Genomic DNA, 19107 nt, shown 5'->3' on the forward strand with positions numbered 1-19107 from the left:
TACAGCGCATGTGCAGTGTCGCATGCATGTATCGTACGTAGCGATGTTGCACATGCGCCCTACATCATGACGCCCACCCCGGGTGTCACGACACCTTCCTTCGCCCCTGGCCAAAGGTCAGAGCTGCTGAAACTATAGCTGGTCCAAATGCCTCAAGAATGGAAGGCATCTCCCTTGGTAGAAGTTTTTAATTTTTTTATGCACTTGCAAAACCCTTCTTAGAAATGTCATAAAGGAAATAAACGTTTACTGTTCCAAAGAAGTAAAAACAGGAAGGAAATATTCTAGTTCAGAAACTGCTCTCCCCCACTCTCTTTTTCCCCTCTGGGTAGGGTGACTCATTAGGTTATCTCCCTTCTGCATATCTGTGGCCATGATGTATAACAATGTGCACAAACTTTCCTTTCATTTCTTACAGGAACATTAGCCAAGAGGGCAGGTGTGGCTGCTCTACCTGCATAAGGTTTTAGATTCCCATGACAGATAGCAATCCATTCTGGCAAAGGAAGGCTAGAAGGCTTTGAAGATGCTGCTCCAGTTGCTCTCTGTCCTCTGGGAGGCCTTGTCCCTGCAGGTCGTTCTGGTGTTTCTGGCTGCATTTCTGCTTCTTGCTGATTACAAGAAAAAGATTCGCCCAAGGGATTTCCCCCCAGGGCCCATGCCTCTTCCCTTGCTGGGTAACATGCTAAACATGGATTTCAAGAAACCCCATTTTTCCATGCAAAAGGTAAAGATGACTGAAAGGTCCCTGACATGAGTTAAGCACAACATTACACTGGAAAGTAGCTTGTGACACTTGCTTAGTAGAGCTGCCAGATGTGTATTGCATCTGAACACAGAGGATCTATTTTACCTAACAATTATTTGTAACAGATCTGTCAACAGATTCTTTCTACCACCTCTGCCTTTTTGCTCCAACTCTGGCCTGGAGAAAGGTCCTGAGCTATGAGGTAGATACCTGCTTGGACAAATAATTAAGCACCTTACAAATGCAGCCAGTTAAGATTCCCATTCAGAAACAGTAGCCCAGGCCACCATGCAGACAGATTTATACACAATATTAATGTTTTACATATATATCCCCTCTTACATAGTTCCTCCTTCTCCATTCAGTTTGCAAAAAATTATGGCAACATCTTCAGCCTTCAGGTTGGAAACAGGCGGGTTGTGGTTGTGAATGGATTGCAGCTGGTGAAAGAGACGCTTGTCCATCAGGGTGAAAACTTCGTAGATCGTCCAGTCCTTCCTCTTGATAAAGAAATATTTACATCATTTGGTGAGTTTCTTTTAATGTGCTCAATTATTTAAATTTACTAAGTGTGATATTTTCCCAAGTCTGCCTTAATTGTACAAACCCTTAGGTTGTTTGATAATATTATGTTTTCATGCCTGACGATTAGATTTTTTCATTTTCATTTCCTGTATCATTACACCAATCTCAAAATATTTCAGGAATAATTAAAGTTCCTATTAAAACCACAATCAAAAGAGTAAAACACGCAAAAAACAACAGTGAAGCAGCATCTTAGCTCAATTCAAATGCTTTACAGTCTCCTCAGTGTGGTATAAGTAAACAAGCCGAATAGTTTAATGGAAAGAGGAGTCCTTTTATAATTAGGTCTTTTAAATCTCCTTGCAATTTGCAGTTACTCCTTTTAAAAGTACATATCTGCTACATGATATTAATTCTTCCTATTTAGGATTGATCTTCTCTAATGGCCTTAGTTGGAAACAACAAAGACGATTTGCCTTATCAACTCTCAGAAACTTTGGTTTGGGCAAAAGGTCTTTAGAAGAACGAATACAGGAGGAGAGCCGATACCTAACGGATGCAATTGAAGCTGAGAATGGTGAGCACCAGAGCCCATAAATCAGTGGCATCATCTATTTAAGCTGCTATTTCATACACACTCATGGTACAAAGCTGTGTGGCATTCCTTTCCACAAATGTAGCTCTGCTGGAGCTGGGAGAACCTCATAATTGGAAGGATGGTTTTTTTAAAAAAACAACACAGGTGCTTATCCACTGTGTGACTTGGAGCTTATTCTGAGTTTTGTTGCAACCCCAAACCACTAAGTAGGATAAAATAACAACAACAAATAGGTACATGGAGTGTTTGGGCTGATGATGTGTTCCCCTTTTTGAGAGCTACAACAACCAAAGTCATAAATAAAGTCATATGTTTGGTATACAGTGGTACCTCGGGTTAAGTACGTAATTTGTTCCGGAGGTCCGTTCTTAACCTGAAACTGTTCTTAACCTGAAGCACCACTTTAGCTAATGGGGCCTCCTGCTGCCGCCGCGCCACCGGAGCACGATTTCTGTTCTCATCCTGAAGCAAAGTACTTAACCTGAGGTACTATTTCTGGGTTAGCGGAGTCTGTAACCTGAAGCGTATGTAACCTGGAGCGTATGTAACCCGAGGTACCACTGCATTCTTTTGGTATATTGTGCCTCTTTTTTCTGTCTCTGATGGGGACTGCCCTTGCCATTCTTGTTAGCCAAAATGTCCTTTCCCAACCTCCTGCCTTGGCCAAACCATACCCACAGCTGTTCAGCATATGCTACCAAAGCTATAGGACTCCACCACGGTGCTTTCATATTTACATCCTCCACCTGTAGAATATTACCTGTGCCCTCCTCCAGCTGAATAATCCTACCCTATGAAGAGGACAAAGGGTTATTTTAAAATATAAGTGTGCTTAACGTATTATATGATGTATCCTAACTTAAATCACAGGATTTAACATTCATACTAAATGGTTTCTTCTGTTCATAGATCCTACCCTATCCACACCCCACCTATATTCCCCACATTTTGCTCTTGTTATATGGAAGTCATAAGCACTCTTATTTCTCTTCTACCCCTTTCCCCTCCCTTCTTCCAGGGCAGCCATTTAACCCTCACTTTCAGATTAATAATGCTGTTTCAAATATCATTTGTTCCATCACATTTGGAGACCGCTTTGATTACCATGACAGCCGTTTCCAGATGTTATTGCACTTGCTTGATGAGACGATGTACCTTCAAGCAACTATTTGGAGTCGGGTAGGTCTTGTGAGTAATGAAAACGAAACCGCTTTGGCCCAAAGAGACTTCCACACTTTGGTTGAACATTTATCCATCTACTTGGGTTTTCACGTTCTGATTTATTTTCTCATATTAGTAATTAGAGTATCTCTTTCCATGCATGTCCATTTGCCATCTTGTTTTAACACTGTCCATTATAATATTGAAGGCATATTTGCTGGGATGCCTTTAATATTACAGAACCTCCTCTCTGCTTGCTTTCCCCAAGGAAGGTGTTGGTTTTATATTCCATGTAGGGGACATTCAAACATTGTTCCTGAATATTTACAAAACTAAATAATATTGGGTGGTGCACAAAACTAGCGCACACAATCTTTTATTATTTTTCCTCGGAAATAGCCCTAGTAGGCTTCCTCCTTGTATGGCATGATGTGAATGTATTTTGAGAGGGGTTTCTCTGCACATATATGATATTAGTGTTTGTTTCCACAGCTGTACAATATCTTTCCCACTCTCATGAAGCACTTGCCAGGGCCTCATAATACTGTTTTTAAAAACTGGGGAAAGCTGAAATCCTTTGTGAGAGGAATCATTGAAAAACACAAAGACTGGAACCCATCTGAACCCAGAGACTTCATTGATGCCTACCTAAATGAAATGGCCAAGGTAGGAGATGAAAAGGACAAACAGTATATATCTTTAATAATAAAAGAGTAGTAGAAGGCAGAGAAGCAATATTAAAAACCAGAACTAGTCATGTGGCTTGTCTGAATGGTCCTTAGTGGCTGACCATATTCCTTCTGTTGAGTTTATGACTTCAGCCAAAATACATTTCTGCATGCATGAATATAAAGTCGTGTATTTTATGGGGAGACACCTCCCCAATAGTTCACTGTGATTTGTGAGAGCAAATAGTTGGCATGACTAAAAGCATCACTGCAATGAAGGCTTCTCATGACCATTGCCTCTGTTGCCTGAATAACCTCTCTCTATGCCTACCTAAATGAAATGACCAAGCTGAGATATAAAAAGAACAAAAAGTAGTAATAATAATAATAATAATAATAATAATAATAATAATAATTTTATTATATTTTATTTATATCCCGCCCATGTGGCTTGGTTTTCCCAGCTACTCTAGGCAGCTTACAGCATATATAAAACCACAACAAAACATGAAACGTTAAGAAACAGAATATCCTATACAAACCAATAAATCAACAGAAACTGATAATAACAACAATAATAAACTGTTTACATAAAAAAAATCCTTCCAGTAGCACCTTAAAGACCAACTAAGTTAGTTCTTGGTATGAGCTTTCGTGTGCATGCACACTTCTTCAGATACACAGTGTGCCTGCACACGAAAGCTCATACCAAGAACTAACTTAGTTGGTCTTTAAGGTGCTAATGGAAGGAATTTTTTTATTTTGACTATGGCAGACCAACACGGCTACCTATCTGAAACTGTTTACAGTTATACCCAAATTAAAAGAACTGCCAACTCCAAGTAAACATTTAACCAAACACAACCTGATAAAAACATACCAGAGGGACAAAAATTGGAACTGCTTAAAACATTGTAAAACAATTTAGCCAGCTGCCCAAACCCAAGAGTTGTTCCAGCAATGTCCCATTGGCTCCCAGGAGCCTCTTTGGCTGTTCAAGCCGGATCTGGGCCTGCCCCCTAGGCCAGCCGGAAATGGGCCTCGCAGCAGGGAGCAGTTTTCCCTCCAGCACTCATGGCAGCAAAAATGATAATAGGAGAAGGCAGAGATACAATATAAAATGCCAGAACTAGCTACACAAGTGGTTTGTCTAAGAAGGCTATATTGTTTTCATTGACTCTGTATGTATTCAGATGAACAGGCGAAGTATATGTGTGCATTTGCAAGTGTACATGTAAAAATGAAATCATACATTTCAGAAGGTCCACTGCCCAAATTCTGGTCTACTGCCCAAATTCCACCACTTGTCTGTGATTTGTCAGAACAGACAGTTGATATGACTGAAAGCATCACTGTAGAGGCATCTCATGACCTACCATTGCCTCAGTTGTCTGTCTGAATCCACCCTGTCTAGGAGTCTGTAGTTCAGACTAGGACCTTGACAAGGCTAAACCAATATTTATTCTACATTCAGTGATCCATGGGACTGTTGAACTGACCCTACTGTATTCTGGACACTAAGAAACAGAGCTGAGGAATCCCATGGTGATCATTTGACAGATAGGACTGATACTAGGATGATGGTTTTTAATGACATGGCATTTTTAATGACATGGTAGACTTGTGGGTCTGACAGGATAGTGTTTTTAATGGCAGCTTAACTCCATGGTACATTTTTGTTTTAAGGAGGATTCAGCTTCCAGTTTCCATGAAGAAAACCTTCTACATTCAACACTGGATCTGTTTTTTGCTGGAACAGAAACAACTTCTACAACATTGCGCTGGGCTTTACTTTACACAGCCATTTATCCAGAAATTCAAGGTAGAACTGTAGTTGGCTTATTTCCCTTTCATTACTTTCGGTTATATTCAACTAAGTCCTATCCAGAGTAAACCTACCAAGATTAATGAACATTACAGTGGTACCTTGGGATACATACACTTCAGGTTACATACGCTTAGAATCATAGAATCATAGAATCATAGAGTTGGAAGAGACCACAAGGGCCATCGAGTCCAACCCCCTGCCAAGCAGGAAACACCATCAGAGCACTCCTGACATATGGTTGTCAAGCCTCTGCTTAAAGACCTCCAAAGTAGGAGACTCCACCACACTCCTTGGCAGCAAATTCCACTGTCGAACAGCTCTTACTGTCAGGAAGTTCTTCCTAATGTTTAGGTGGAATCTTCTTTCTTGTAGTTTGGATCCATTGCTACGTGTCCGCTTCTCTGGAGCAGCAGAAAACAACCTTTCTCCCTCCTCTATGTGACATCCTTTTATATATTTGAACATGGCTATCATATCACCCCTTAACCTCCTCTTCTCCAGGCTAAACATGCCCAGCTCCCTTAGCCGTTCCTCATTAGGCATCGTTTCCAGGCCTTTGACCATTTTGGTTGCCCTCCTCTGGACACGTTCCAGTTTGTCAGTGTCCTTCTTGAATTGTGGTGCCCAGAACTGGACACAGTACTCCAGGTGTGGTCTGACCAGAGCAGAATACAGTGGCACTATTACTTCCCTTGATCTAGATGCTATACTCCTATTGATGCAGCCCAGAATTGCATTGGCTTTTTTAGCTGCTGCGTCACACTGTTGGCTCATGTCAAGTTTGTGGTCAACCAAGACTCCTAGATCCTTTTCACATGTACTGCTCTCAAGCCAGGTGTCACCCATCTTGTATTTGTGCCTCTCATTTTTTTTGCCCAAGTGCAATACTTTACATTTCTCCCTGTTAAAATTCATCTTGTTTATTTTTGCCCAGTTCTCTAATCTGTCAAGGTCGTTTTGAAGTGTGATCCTGTCCTCTGGGGTGTTAGCCACCCCTCCCAGTTTGGTGTCATCTGCAAATTTGATCAGGATGCCCTTGAGTCCATCATCCAAGTCGTTGATAAAGATGTTGAATAAGACCGGGCCCAAGACAGAACCCTGTGGCACCCCACTAGTCACTCTTCTCCAGGATGAAGAGGAACCCTTTGGGTTCGGTCAGTCAGCCAGTTACAAATCCACTGAGTGGTAGCATAGTCAAGACCGCATTTTACCAGCTTCTTTACAAGAATATCATGGGGCACCTTGTCAAATGCCTTGCTGAAATCAAGGTAGGCTACATCCACTGCGTTCCCTTCATCTACCAGGCTTGTAATTCTGTCAAAAAACGAGATCAGGTTAGTCTGACATGACTTATTTTTCAGAAATCCATGCTGACTATTGGTGATCACAGCATTCCTTTCTAGGTGCTCACAGACTGTTTGCCTAATGATCTGCTCCAGAATCTTCCCTGCTATTGATGTCAGACTGACTGGGCGGTAATTATTTGGGTCCTCTCTTTTCCCCTTTTTGAAAATAGGGACAACATTTGCCCTCCTCCAGTCTGCCGGGACTTCGCCTGTTCTCCAGGAATTCTCAAAGATGACTGCCAGTGGTTCTGAGATCACATCTGCCAGTTCTTTTAATACTCTTGGATGCAGTTCATCTGGCCCTGGAGACTTGAATACATCTAAACTAGCCAAATACTCTTGTACTATCTCCTTAGTTATTCTGGGCTGTGTTTCCTTTGCTGAATCATTTGCTCCAAATTCTTCAGGTCGGGCATTGTTTTCTTTATCGGAGAAGACTGAGGCAAAGAAGGCATTGAGGAGTTCAGCCCTTTCTGTGTCCCCTGTTTGCATTTCACCATCTTCTCCTCTGAGTGACCCCATTGTTTCTTTGTTCTTCCTTTTGCTACGAACATACCCATAAAAGCCTTTTTTGTTGCTTTTAACCTCTCTAGCAAGCCTGAGTTCATTCTGTGCTTTAGCTTTTCTGACTTTGTGTCTACACGTGCTGGCTATTTGTTTGAATTCCTCTTTGGTGGTTTCCCCCCTTTTCCATTTTTTGTACACATCCTTTTTTAATCTTAATTCAGTTAAAAGTTCTTTAGATAGCCACCCTGGCTTCTTTAGGCACCTTCCATGTTTCCGTCTCATTGGTATTGCCTGACGTTGTGCTTTTAGTATCTCCCTCTTAACAAACTCCCAGCCATCATGAACTCCCTTTCCTTTTAGTATTGTTGTCCATGGGATCTCACCCAGCACTTCCCTAAGTTTTATGAAGTCGGCTTTCTTAAAGTCAAGAAATTGAGTCCTAGTATGCTTGGCTGCTCCTTTCCGCTGTATAGTAAACTTCAGAAGAGCATGATCACTCGCGCCTAATGATCCTTCCACTTCTACCCCACTAACCAGGTCATCAACATTGGTTAGGACCAGATCTAAAATGGCTGTTCCTCTTGTTGCTTCTCCCACTTTCTGGACAATGAAGTTGTCTGCAAGGCCAGTGAGGAATCTGTTTGACCTTATGCTCTTGGCTGAGTTTGACGTCCAACAAATATCCGGGTAATTGAAGTCCCCCATTACTACTATCTCCCTTCCTTTTGCATGCTTGGCCATCTGTTCCAGGAAGGCATCATCTATGTCCTCCGTTTGGCTTGGGGATCTATAGTAAACTCCCACAATGAGGTCTCTGTTATTCTTCTCTCCCTTAATTTTGACCCAAATGCTCTCACTTTGGCTTTGAGGATCTAAATCTTGGCTCTCTTCACAGGTATACACATTCCTGACATATAACGCCACTCCTCCTCCTTTCTTGTCTGGTCTGTTTCTCTGAAATAGATTGTATCCCCCCATTATTACATTCCAATCGTGGGACTTATCCCACCAGGTTTCAGTGATGCCTATTATGTCATATTTAGTTTGCTGTACCAAGAGCTCAAGCTCATCTTGTTTATTTCCCATGCTTTGCGCATTAGTGTACAGACATTGAAGTCCATTAATCATTCCCCCGTGTCTCTTATTTAAGGATTTTTTCCTCCCACCACTAGGTCCGCGTGCTGTTTGCTCCATTTGGTCTATGACATTTGGATGATCATCTTCATTAATTGATAGACTCCTACCTTCAGGAGCACTGTCTCCCTCCCCCACATTAGTCAGTTTAAAGCCCTCCTGATGAGGTTTTTGGCAAAAACATTTCTCCCAAACGTTGTGAGGTGCAGCCCATCACTTGCCAGAAGTCCATCTTCAAGAAACTGCAGTCCGTGATCTAAGAATCCAAACCGTTCCTGTTTACACCATTTGCGAAGCCAGCTGTTCACTTCCACTATTTTCCCCTCTCTCCCTGGGCCACGTTGTTCAACTGGGAGGACAGATGAGATAACAATTTGTGCATTTAGTTGCTTCAATTTCCTGCCGAGAGCCTTGTAGTCTCTTTTGATCTTCTGGAGGCTATTGCTTGCAGTGTCATTGGTTCCCACATGAACCAAGAGGAAGGGGTATTTGTCAGTGGGTTTTATGATTCCTTGCAGTCGTTCAGTTACATCTTGGATCTTAGCCCCGGGGAGACAGCACACTTCCCGAGACATCTTGTCAGGCCCACAGATCACTGCTTCTGTTCCCCTCAGCTTCAGGTTACAGACTCCGTTAACCCAGAAATAGTATCTCAGGTTAAGAACTTTGCTTCAGAATGAGAACAGAAATCGTGCTCAGGCAGCGCGGTGGCAGCGGGAGGTGCTTCAGGTTAAGAACAGTTTCATGTTAAGAACGGACCTCCGGAACGAATTAAGTACTTAACCTGAGGTATGACTGTACTTAGACATGTTTATACCCATCAGTTGTGTAAAGCAGATAAGGAAATGGGAGATTCTGGCAAGTTATACACTAAATAAAGCAAAACCAGAAATTGTTGAAATAAACATAGAAAAAGATCAATGAAAACAAAAAGAGTAGTTTATGATTCCAAATTGAGGTACAAATCAGTGCAGTAACAGAGAAAATAAAAGATTTGTATAAAAACAACTATGAAATGTTATTTAAAGAAAGCCAATTAATTCTTAGCAGGAATTATCTTTATCCTTTTCAGGATGAATAGCACTTTTTAAAAAGATAAAAAACACCAAAAAGCAAGTTCTTATTTCAACATTCACCATTACAATCAAACATACAGCAGTGATTCACAAATGAAACATAATAATAAAGCAGCAATTTATTAGGGTTGCCATGTGTCTGTAATTTCTTGGATATGGTCCTCTTAAACAAATGTCTGGGAAAACCTGGACTTGTGGCAGCCTATGTTGGAAGTGTAGATTTTGGCGAATTTAATAAAAAAATGAAACTCAGAAATTCATTTTTTAGAAGAGATGGGGGGGGGGCAAACTAAAAAGAGCTCAACAACTTTTGTCTACAGGTTGTGCTATTAGACAATATGAGTATATCTACAGAGTAGTATATAATTCATTTGAATACAAGTTGGTTTTATTTGCAGATGATATTCTTTTGTTTATTTCTAAATCCTCATTTGCTGATGCAGATCATAGGTGCCTTTCCTAAAATATCAGGATACTCTGCTGACTGGTCCAAATGAAAATTGATTCCAATAAGTGAAAATTTGGTTGCCCATTCATTTAAAGAGTATCAATTCTGTGTTTGTTCATTTTTTTTTATTATTATTACTTTTATTTATCAACACATAAACTTACACATACAAAAAGAAAATTGTATAATAAAAAAGACACAGAACAAACAGTAAAGTAAGACACATACACTTGAAAGAAAGAAACCAAACAAAAGAAAAAAAGAAAATTCCAATCACACTCTTACACACATTTGACTTCCATTGACCTCAGCTTTGGATTAAATATTCTACATAGATCTTCTGCAGTTATTTTCTTTTCATCTTTACATGTCATAGGAGTTAAGCATCGTCTACTGTTAAGTTATTAATTCCCAAATTGGTCTCAAGGTAACTTAAAAATTTGGACCAGTCCTCTTTCTTTTTAGTGGGATTGTCCCGCTTAATATATTGTGTAAGTCTCGCCAATTCCAAGTATTGATACAGTTTCACCTGCCACTCTCTCAATGTGGGTACTTCGTGGGATTTCCATTTCTTTGCTATTAAAATCCTCGCTGCAGTAGTGGCGTACTGGAAGAAGGTCTGGTCCGTCTTTTTTATTTCCTCCCCAATCACCCCTAAGAGGAACGCTTCCGGTTTCTTGAGGAAATTGTACTTCAAAATTTTCTTTAACTCCTCATAAATTTGTCCCCAGAAACCCTTCACTTCCTCACAAGTCCACCAGATATGGAGGAAAGTCCCCACCTTATCTTTACACCTCCAGCAAGTATTATCTGCTGTTCTATACATTCTCCCTAATCTTGCCGGAGTCAGGTACCAACGATACATCATCTTATATAGATTCTCACATAAGTCAGCACACGCAGTAAATCTCATGCCTTTCTTCCACAAAGTTTGCCATTTATCGTACCCTAACTCATATCCTAGATCTTTATTCCATTTAATCATTACGTCTTTAATCAACTCTTCCTTATTTTCGCTTTCCAGTAATTGCCTATACATTTTGGAGAGAAGTTTGTTGTTACTCTCCAGAATCTCCACTTGAAATCTAGATTTATTTTCTCCCATACCTATTCTCTTATGTTCCCTCCATAATGCATTAATTTGGTGCAGGTGAAACCAGTCCTTAATTTTCTCTTTCAATTCGTCCTGTGATCTTAATTTCCACCCTACTTCTGATTTAATTAGGATATCCTCATACGTCCACCTTTTACCTGTCATGTTTTGTTTCTTTATTTTAATGATGTCCACAGGTGAGAGCCACCACGGGGTACTTTGTTCAATCACGTTTTTCTTCCTGTTCCAAACTTCTAGAAGTGACCCTCTAACTATATGATTACAGAAACCTCTATGGACTTTATCCTTCCCTTGCCAGAGGTAGGCATGCCACCCAAATCTTAAATCAAATCCTTCCAGGTCTAATAAATCAGTATCTTTCAGGGTGGCCCAATCTTTTATCCACAGTAGGCATGCCGCCTCATAATAAAGCTTTAAATTTGGTACGCCAAAGCCCCCTCTTTCCCTGGAATCCATCAGATATTTAAGTTTCACCCTAGGTTTCTTCTCCTGCCAAATATATTTGGTCAGGGTCCTTTGCCAGTTTTTAAAGCAGGCGGTGCCTTTTATAACTGGTAAGTTCTGGAACAGGAATAGCAGTCTCGGGAGAATGCACATCTTAATCGATGCCATCCTCCCGGTCCAAGACAAATTCAGTCTACGCCAGGTGTCCATATCCTTCTTAATTTCTTTCCACAATTTATTATAATTATCCTCTACCAAGTTAATATTCTTTGGAGATAACCAAATTCCCAAATATTTCACTTTATTTACTACTTTAATATCCACCTGTTGTTCCAACTGTAATCTCTCCTGTACTGTCAGGTTCTTTATTAATATTTTGGTTTTTCCCCTATTTAGCTTGAATCCGGACAGTTTGCCGAACTCTTCCAAAAGTTCTACCGCTCTGCTAGTGCATTCAATTGGATTCTCTAAGAAAAGGACCAAATCGTCGGCGTAGGCTTTTAATTTGTATTCTTTCTCTCCAATTCTTACTCCCCTGATGATCGGGGTCGCTCTTATTTTATTTGCGACTGTTTCTAGCACCAAGATAAACAATAAAGGTGACAGGGGACAACCCTGCCTTGTGCCTTTCATAATTGAGAAGTGTTTAGTCAAATTATTATTTATGATCAGCCTAGCCTGCTGCTCTGTATAGATCGCCTTGATGCCCTTCAAATAGGGGCCCCCTATTCCCACCTTTTCAAAATTTTGTAACAAAAATTCCCAGGAAACACGGTCGAAAGCTTTTTCTGCATCGATAAAGATAAGGGCCGCTGGCACATCTGGTCTTGCCTCCAGATACTCCATAATGTCTACAACATGACGGACGTTATCCCTCAATTGCCTACCTGGGAGAAATCCCACCTGGTCTCTATGTATATATCTGTTTAATAGTCCTTTGAGTCTGCTTGCCATGATATCTGCAAAAATCTTATAATCACAATTTAAGAGTGAAATTGGCCTGTAATTTTTTTAATCTGCCTTGTCCTTTTCGGTCTTAGGGATTAACGTAATGTACGCCTCCTTCCAGGAGCTGGGTATCCTCCCCTCTTGGAGAGTATTGTTTATTACCTCCGTTAATGCCGGCGCTAACAAATCTGCCAGTTTTTTTATAGTATTTTGCAGGCAGGCCGTCCGGTCCAGGGGTCTTCCCATTCTTCATCTTATTAATAGCGTCCCTGACCTCTTTTACAGACACCACTTTGTTTAGTTGTATACAATCCTCTTCTGTAAAGTATTTTCTTTCTTCTTGGTCCAGATAGTTCTCTATTTCTGCACTACTCTCTTCTCCTTTTTCATACAGCTTTTCAAAAAAATTAACAAACCTGCTTTCAATTTCATCTGGGTCTTCTATCACCCTCTCATCTACAATTAGTTTGTTAATCGCATTTTGTTTCTTTCTTTTTCTAAGCTGCCATGCAAGTAGCTTCCCCATTTTATTAGCCGACTCAAAATATCTCTGTCTTGTAGATTTAATTTTCTGTTCTACCTCTTGATTCAAAATAGCCGAGTACTGGGACTGCAGCACCTTCACCGCTTGGTTAATCCTTTCGTCTGTCGGATTTAGGGCCAGTTTCCTTTCATAGTCTCTCAATTGGGCCAAGATACCTTCCTTCTTTTTCTCCCTTAACTTCTTTCTATAGCTATTTTGCTGTATTAGGAAGCCCCTTAAGACTGCCTTACCAGCGTCCCATACCGACTCTATTGGGGTGTCTCTATTCAAGTTTATCTCCAGATACTCTCTCAAGGTTTTTTTGGCCATATCCAACACTTCCTCATTCTCAAATAAATATTCATTCATCCTCCACCTGGGCTGCCCTTTCAGTTCATTTTTAATTTCTAGAGTCAAGGGGCAGTGATCTGACAGGGTCCTGGGTTGTATCTCACATCTCTTAACCCTCCATACCAAAGCCCTAGTCACCCATATCTGGTCAATCCTGCCCCAGCTCCGGTGGGGCTCTGAGTAGTGAGTGAACTGTTTGGTGGTGGGATTTCGGTGTCTCCAGATATCAATTAGATCTAAATTTTCCACTAACTCACTAAAGGAGTTAGGGAGCTTCCCCCTGTTTGCATTCCTCTGGTTCTCACTTCTATCCAGACTCGGTGTTGGTACCCCGTTCCAATCTCCCAATAGAATTAACTTATAGGGTTCCAATTCCAGCAGCATGCTTTCAAGTTTTTCAAAAAATTCTGTTCTGTTTGTATTCGGTGCATATACCGACACTACATTAATTCTTTCCCCACGAAAGTTCAATTGAATATCTAGTATTCTACCTTCCTCATCTTTACAAATTTGTACTGGTTCCCACCTTTCTTTGGCGTATATTACCACTCCTTTTTTTTTATTTACATCCGAGTTTACAAATTCTACTCCCAGTTTTTTATTCACCAAAATATGTCTATGTCTCTTTGCAATATGGGTTTCCTGGAAGCAGATTACATCACATTTCTTATTTCTCAAAGCTTTTTGAATTTTATTCCTTTTAACTTTCTCATTCAACCCATTCACGTTCCACGATAAAAATTTTAAAGTGTCCAATATTATTTAAATTCTCCAGCTGCTTTACCTCCAATCAAAGCTCAAATTAAAATCTGGCGCCTTTGTTTCCTAGGAGCCCCTCCTCTTCCGCCGCCCTTTCTCCCACTGCGGCATCTTCATCTTCGTCTTCTGAATTTAACCCCCTCTCTCCTTGATCTTTCGCACTCCCCTCCCTCTCTTCTTCCTTTTCCCGACCATTCCCTTTCACATCTTCCTTGTCTCGCACTCTATACTCTGTCTTTCCCAGCTCTCTTTCATATCTTCTCAAAAACTTCTCTGTTTCCTGAGTGTCCGTCAGTTTGAATTTCTTATCTTTATAGAAGAAAGTAATCCCCTCAGGGAACTCCCACCTAAATTGTATTCCGTTTCTCTTTAAGACAGCTACCACCTGTCTGTAGCCCTCTCTTTTTCGTAATAATCTAATTGGGATCTCTTTATAAATAATGATAGGCCTGCCTTCGATTCTAAGTTTGTTACGATAACTCGTCCTTAGAATTAGATTTCTCATTTCTAAGGAGTTGAATATCACCAGGCAATCTCCCAAAAATTTATTAATTTTTAGGTGTTGCGGTCTAGACATTCTAAATGCATTATCTATTGTTAGTGCTATCTCTTCTTCTTTCAAACCCAGCCATTTAGAGAGCTCCTTAATCATTTTCTTTCTAACATCCTCATTTCTTTCTTCTACCTTTCTTTCTTCTCTAAATTTTAAGTGAAGCTGCTTTTGTCGCATGTCAGCCATGGCGAGGTTGTCCCAAATCCTGTCCTGTGCTTTATTTAATTCACCCAGCTCTTCCCTAATCCTCCCTGTTTCCTTTTTCTGTTCCCTCATTTCTTTCTGTAGTTTCTTGTTAGACTCCTCAATTATCTTAGATTTTACTGACAAATCTTGAATTTTGGATGAGAGCTCTCCTACTGCCTCTTCTATTTTTTTATCAATCAGATCTTGCATATCCCCTAACTTGTTTTCCAAATATGTTTCGTTTTGTTTAAATTCTTCCTTTATTTTCATCCATAAGCTATCTAGATCTTTAATCTCCTCTTGACGCGATGTCTTTCTTTCCCCCGGGGTCCCACCCACTTTCTTTGAGTCCTTCCCCTCCTTCCCCAACATTATCTATAGCACGCCCCCTTTTTCACCGTTAATTTCTTCTTATAATTCTCCTTTTTATCCTGTAGTCCTAACCTTTCCTCCTATCTTCTCAAAAAACACCCACCGGGGTAATATATACTATATCCGGTCTAACTAAGTCATATACACATACAAACACAAACAGGCCCCAGGGGGCGGCAGTTTCACAATATGCTCTTTGAAACCCTGGGGGGGGTACCAATCCAAAGGCATCAATTAGTCCACTCTGGGTCTTGACTTCTTCTTTTACTTCTCGCAGTCCTCCCCTCGGTTCCTTTGCCTACCCTCGTCTGCGTCACGCCCACCACTCCAGAGGGGTGGAGGATGGGGGAAGGGTGGGCTGGCTCTTAAACACGCAATTGTCCTACACAGCTTCTTGTCCTATTCATTCAAATTTAGTCCTACTTAGTTTACTTCCGACACTTCTGGAACTTTAAACACTTTACACACTGCAGTCTCCTCTCGCCAAGGGGTTGTAGTCCCGGTGAAGGTCACCGTTGCAGTCCCGGTTGCAGTCCAAGCTCCCGCTCAGAGATTACAAACCCCCTCTTCAACCCCTCACCAGTCGGGCTCGATCATCAAAAGAACTCTGTACGGCTTGGTTTGCTCCGTGTCCTGCTTCCACCGCCGAGAGCCAGCTGTTTAAATTAGTGACCTGGCCAACTGCTAACGTCGCAGCAAGGAGCGTCTTTAACGTACCTCGGACTACAAACCGAGCCTCAGGCCCCCGCCACACCTCCCTTGGCGTGTTCTCACCAACCTTTTGCTAAAAATATTTCCTTAAGGGGGGTGGATAGCATTGGGGTGTCGATGGGGTTCTGGCGGTGTCGCCGAGGCAAAGCCTCTCCGATGGGCTTAGAAATACATTAGTCACGGTTTATGCCCCGGAAGCTAATTGGTGTTATACTTGTTTATTAAAATCCTTGAGATAAGAGTTTATCCTTACCCCGTTAGCTATATTGGGGCGGGGTTCCTTAATATATCCTCTATCGTCCGTATTTATTATCAGTTCGGGTCTCATTCATTCAGTCAGACTTTTCACTAACCTCCTCACTCCTACAACTCCCCTTCTGCGCCATCTTGCCTCCGCTGCCGAGGGAAATCCCGTAAGAAAGCAAACAAAGAAAACCTGGGCGTCTCCAAGCTTCGTGTCAGCTGCGCGCTTAAATAATAAGCACTTCAGAAAAAAAAACCATTCACACACTGGAGACCCCGTTCTTATCTCCAAGGGGTTCCGACGCTATTCACAGTTGAAGCTCCGGGCGTTTCGCTGTGGAATCGGCACTTCCCAATTCGCGCTGGCGGTCGCCGTTCTCTCGTTCTCTCTCTCTCTGTCCTTCCCAGAGGAGGTGGGTCAACCGCATCCACGCCGCAGGTGGCCTCTCCCCCAAGGGTTTCCCCCCTGAGGTTTCGGGGTACGCTGCGCCCTTGCGTCCTCCCCACGTTTCCACAGCGCCCAGAAAGCCGAGAGCTGGCTTTCTGTGCTTCCTCACTGCTCGCGTCCGGAACCGGAAGTCAATTCTGTGTTTGTTCAAATCCATTAAATATTAAAGATGGGCCTCCCCTACAGATCTTAGATAAAGTATATCCTTCTTGTGTTGATAGGAGATTTTCTTTTATTTGCAGCAAAAGTCCAAGCGGAAATAGATTCTGTGATTGGCCAGTCTCGCCAGCCATCGATGGATGACCGGGACAGAATGCCCTATACCAATGCAGTTGTTCATGAAGTTCAAAGAATAAGCAGCATTGTGCCTTTGAATGTGCCCCGGATGACAACTAAGGACACTACACTCGCTGGGTTTCATATTCCCAAGGTAAATGTTAATAGCTTTCTTACATCCATTTCCTCTTCCCTTAAGATGTGGAAACTTGAAGCCAAGGTTCTTCATGAGGGTTAGCCATGATGAGGTTCTCCAGATGTTGTTCAACTCCAACTCTTACCAACTTGAGCCAGTATGACCAACAGGCAGGACTGGGGAGGGAGTCTTGGGTGTTCTTGGGGGGATGGATTTGGGATAGACTTGGGTCTCTCCCATACACACACACACACACACACACACACACACACACACCCTGCAAAAATGGATTCCAACTGCAGTCTGAACTATTTGTATGGATAGCTAGTATCTTCCTTTACTTTCTTTTTTAGTGGTCATTACTAACCACACAAAACAGAAACAGCCAGCTTCTGGTGTTTCTAATTGTAAATCCCCTAAACACTCAGGTAAAGTCTGGTATTTTAAAATATATAGAGGTATCTGTGTTTTCATGAGCTGTGGTTCAATTAATTACTCGGAAGTCTCTCATTCAAAACATATCCTTTCTTATTTAATGGACAGCATTGGTATTGGATCTAAGAGGCTCAGTACTACCGTAGAGAGTTGCACAGATAAAAATACAGAGAGTTCTCTGCCAATATAATCTGCTGTCTTCTCTGCTTCTTCTTTGACAGGGAACCATAATGGTCCCCAACTTGACCTCTGTGCTGTTTGACAAGGATGAGTGGGAAACACCCAATGTGTTTAATCCTGGCCATTTCCTGGAGAATGGTCAGTTCAGGAAAAGGGAAGCGTTTCTGCCATTCTCTGCAGGTAACAAAAGTTTATGGGTGGCTCATTAGAATTGCAATCGTGACTACATGATAATGGCTTGGTTGGGGGAAGTCTGGTGTATTGCTAAAATAGTTGTGCACTGTAGGGGTCCCCACCCTATTGAAGCCAGTGGTCATATCTGGCATTCTGAGGAAGTGTTCTGTGTGTAAGACACAAATGGCTGCCATAGGAGGTGTGATGTTACACAATACGGTGTTGGCATGCTCTCTTCCCACTCCTCACTGAGCCGTGTGGTTTTTTGAGGGGATGAGGAAATAGATAGGACTGGTTTCTTCATTTTGAAACAACAGAATGTTTATAGGTATTTGGCTTCCTGGTCCACCAGTGTCGTTTTAAAGAGGCCTCTGTCACTACGGCTTTAGCAACAACTAGTTACAAAAGGAGAAGTTTACTGTAGCAAAAGCTTTCCACTGAAACAGTCTCTTTCTCCCCCTCTTCTAGGAAAGCGAGTTTGTCTTGGAGAGCAGTTGGCGAGGACCGAGCTCTTCATTTTCTTCACTGCCCTAATTCAGAAGTTCACTTTCCAGGCTCCAAAGAATGAGACATTAAGCCGTGAATTTAGGATGGGTGTGACATTGTCTCCTCTGCCATACCGGATATGCGCATTCTCTCGCTAAGGGGACCCATCTTATAGCATTCTTTTAAAAGTATTATTAGTTTGTGGGATAGAAGCACACCTGAGGCTTAATCCTAATTATGTTTTTTAAAAAATGATTTTTATTGGTTTTACATACAATCACATTACATAACATCGTACCCTCTTATTTTATCTTTTTGGCTCAACTGAGCCTAACGACTTCCCTCCCTCCCATCTGATGGTTTATAAAATTAAACTTTACATCTTTGCATTTCACTTCGTTTCCTATCGTTGTTATATCATTACCTAAAATATTGTATTACTCAACCTGAATAGGTAGCAGTTTCATCTTACAAATCTGCAAATAACCCTGCTAATGATGTTAATTGCTTAGAGTTGTTTTTTAGATATAATATAAATTTGTTCCTTTGGAATGCTGTGGTCTCGCTGGTTCCAGATTCTTCCTGTCAGTTTTGCCAGTTCTGCAAAGCCCATCACCTTCATCTGCCACTCTTCTTTTGTTGGTAGCTCCTGTTGTTTCCATCTTTGGGCTAACAAAATTCTTGCCACAGTTGTTGCATATAAGAACAATTTTTTATCTTGTCTCGGTA

The 19107-nt window shown here is 41.5% G+C and overlaps 1 protein-coding gene across 1 annotated transcript in view; it reads left to right on the forward strand.

The window, feature by feature from the left end:
• Window positions 1-18882, forward strand: part of LOC309535566 (cytochrome P450 2J4-like) — a 21522-nt gene extending 2640 nt beyond the window's left edge. Inside the window, exons 2-10 of the mRNA XM_082228770.1 lie at window positions 419-727; window positions 1114-1276; window positions 1701-1850; window positions 2890-3050; window positions 3525-3698; window positions 5387-5522; window positions 16934-17121; window positions 17760-17898; window positions 18361-18882. Coding sequence (XP_082084896.1) covers window positions 527-727; window positions 1114-1276; window positions 1701-1850; window positions 2890-3050; window positions 3525-3698; window positions 5387-5522; window positions 16934-17121; window positions 17760-17898; window positions 18361-18536 — 1488 coding nt within the window. The 5' untranslated portion in view covers window positions 419-526 and the 3' untranslated portion in view covers window positions 18537-18882. The remainder of the gene's footprint in view (window positions 1-418; window positions 728-1113; window positions 1277-1700; window positions 1851-2889; window positions 3051-3524; window positions 3699-5386; window positions 5523-16933; window positions 17122-17759; window positions 17899-18360) is intronic.
• Window positions 18883-19107: the final 225 nt, after the last annotated feature.

The sequence above is a fragment of the Podarcis vaucheri genome (genome assembly GCF_965113315.1).
Source record: "Podarcis vaucheri genome assembly, chromosome: 6".
NCBI classification, from domain to species: Eukaryota; Metazoa; Chordata; class Lepidosauria; order Squamata; family Lacertidae; genus Podarcis; species Podarcis vaucheri.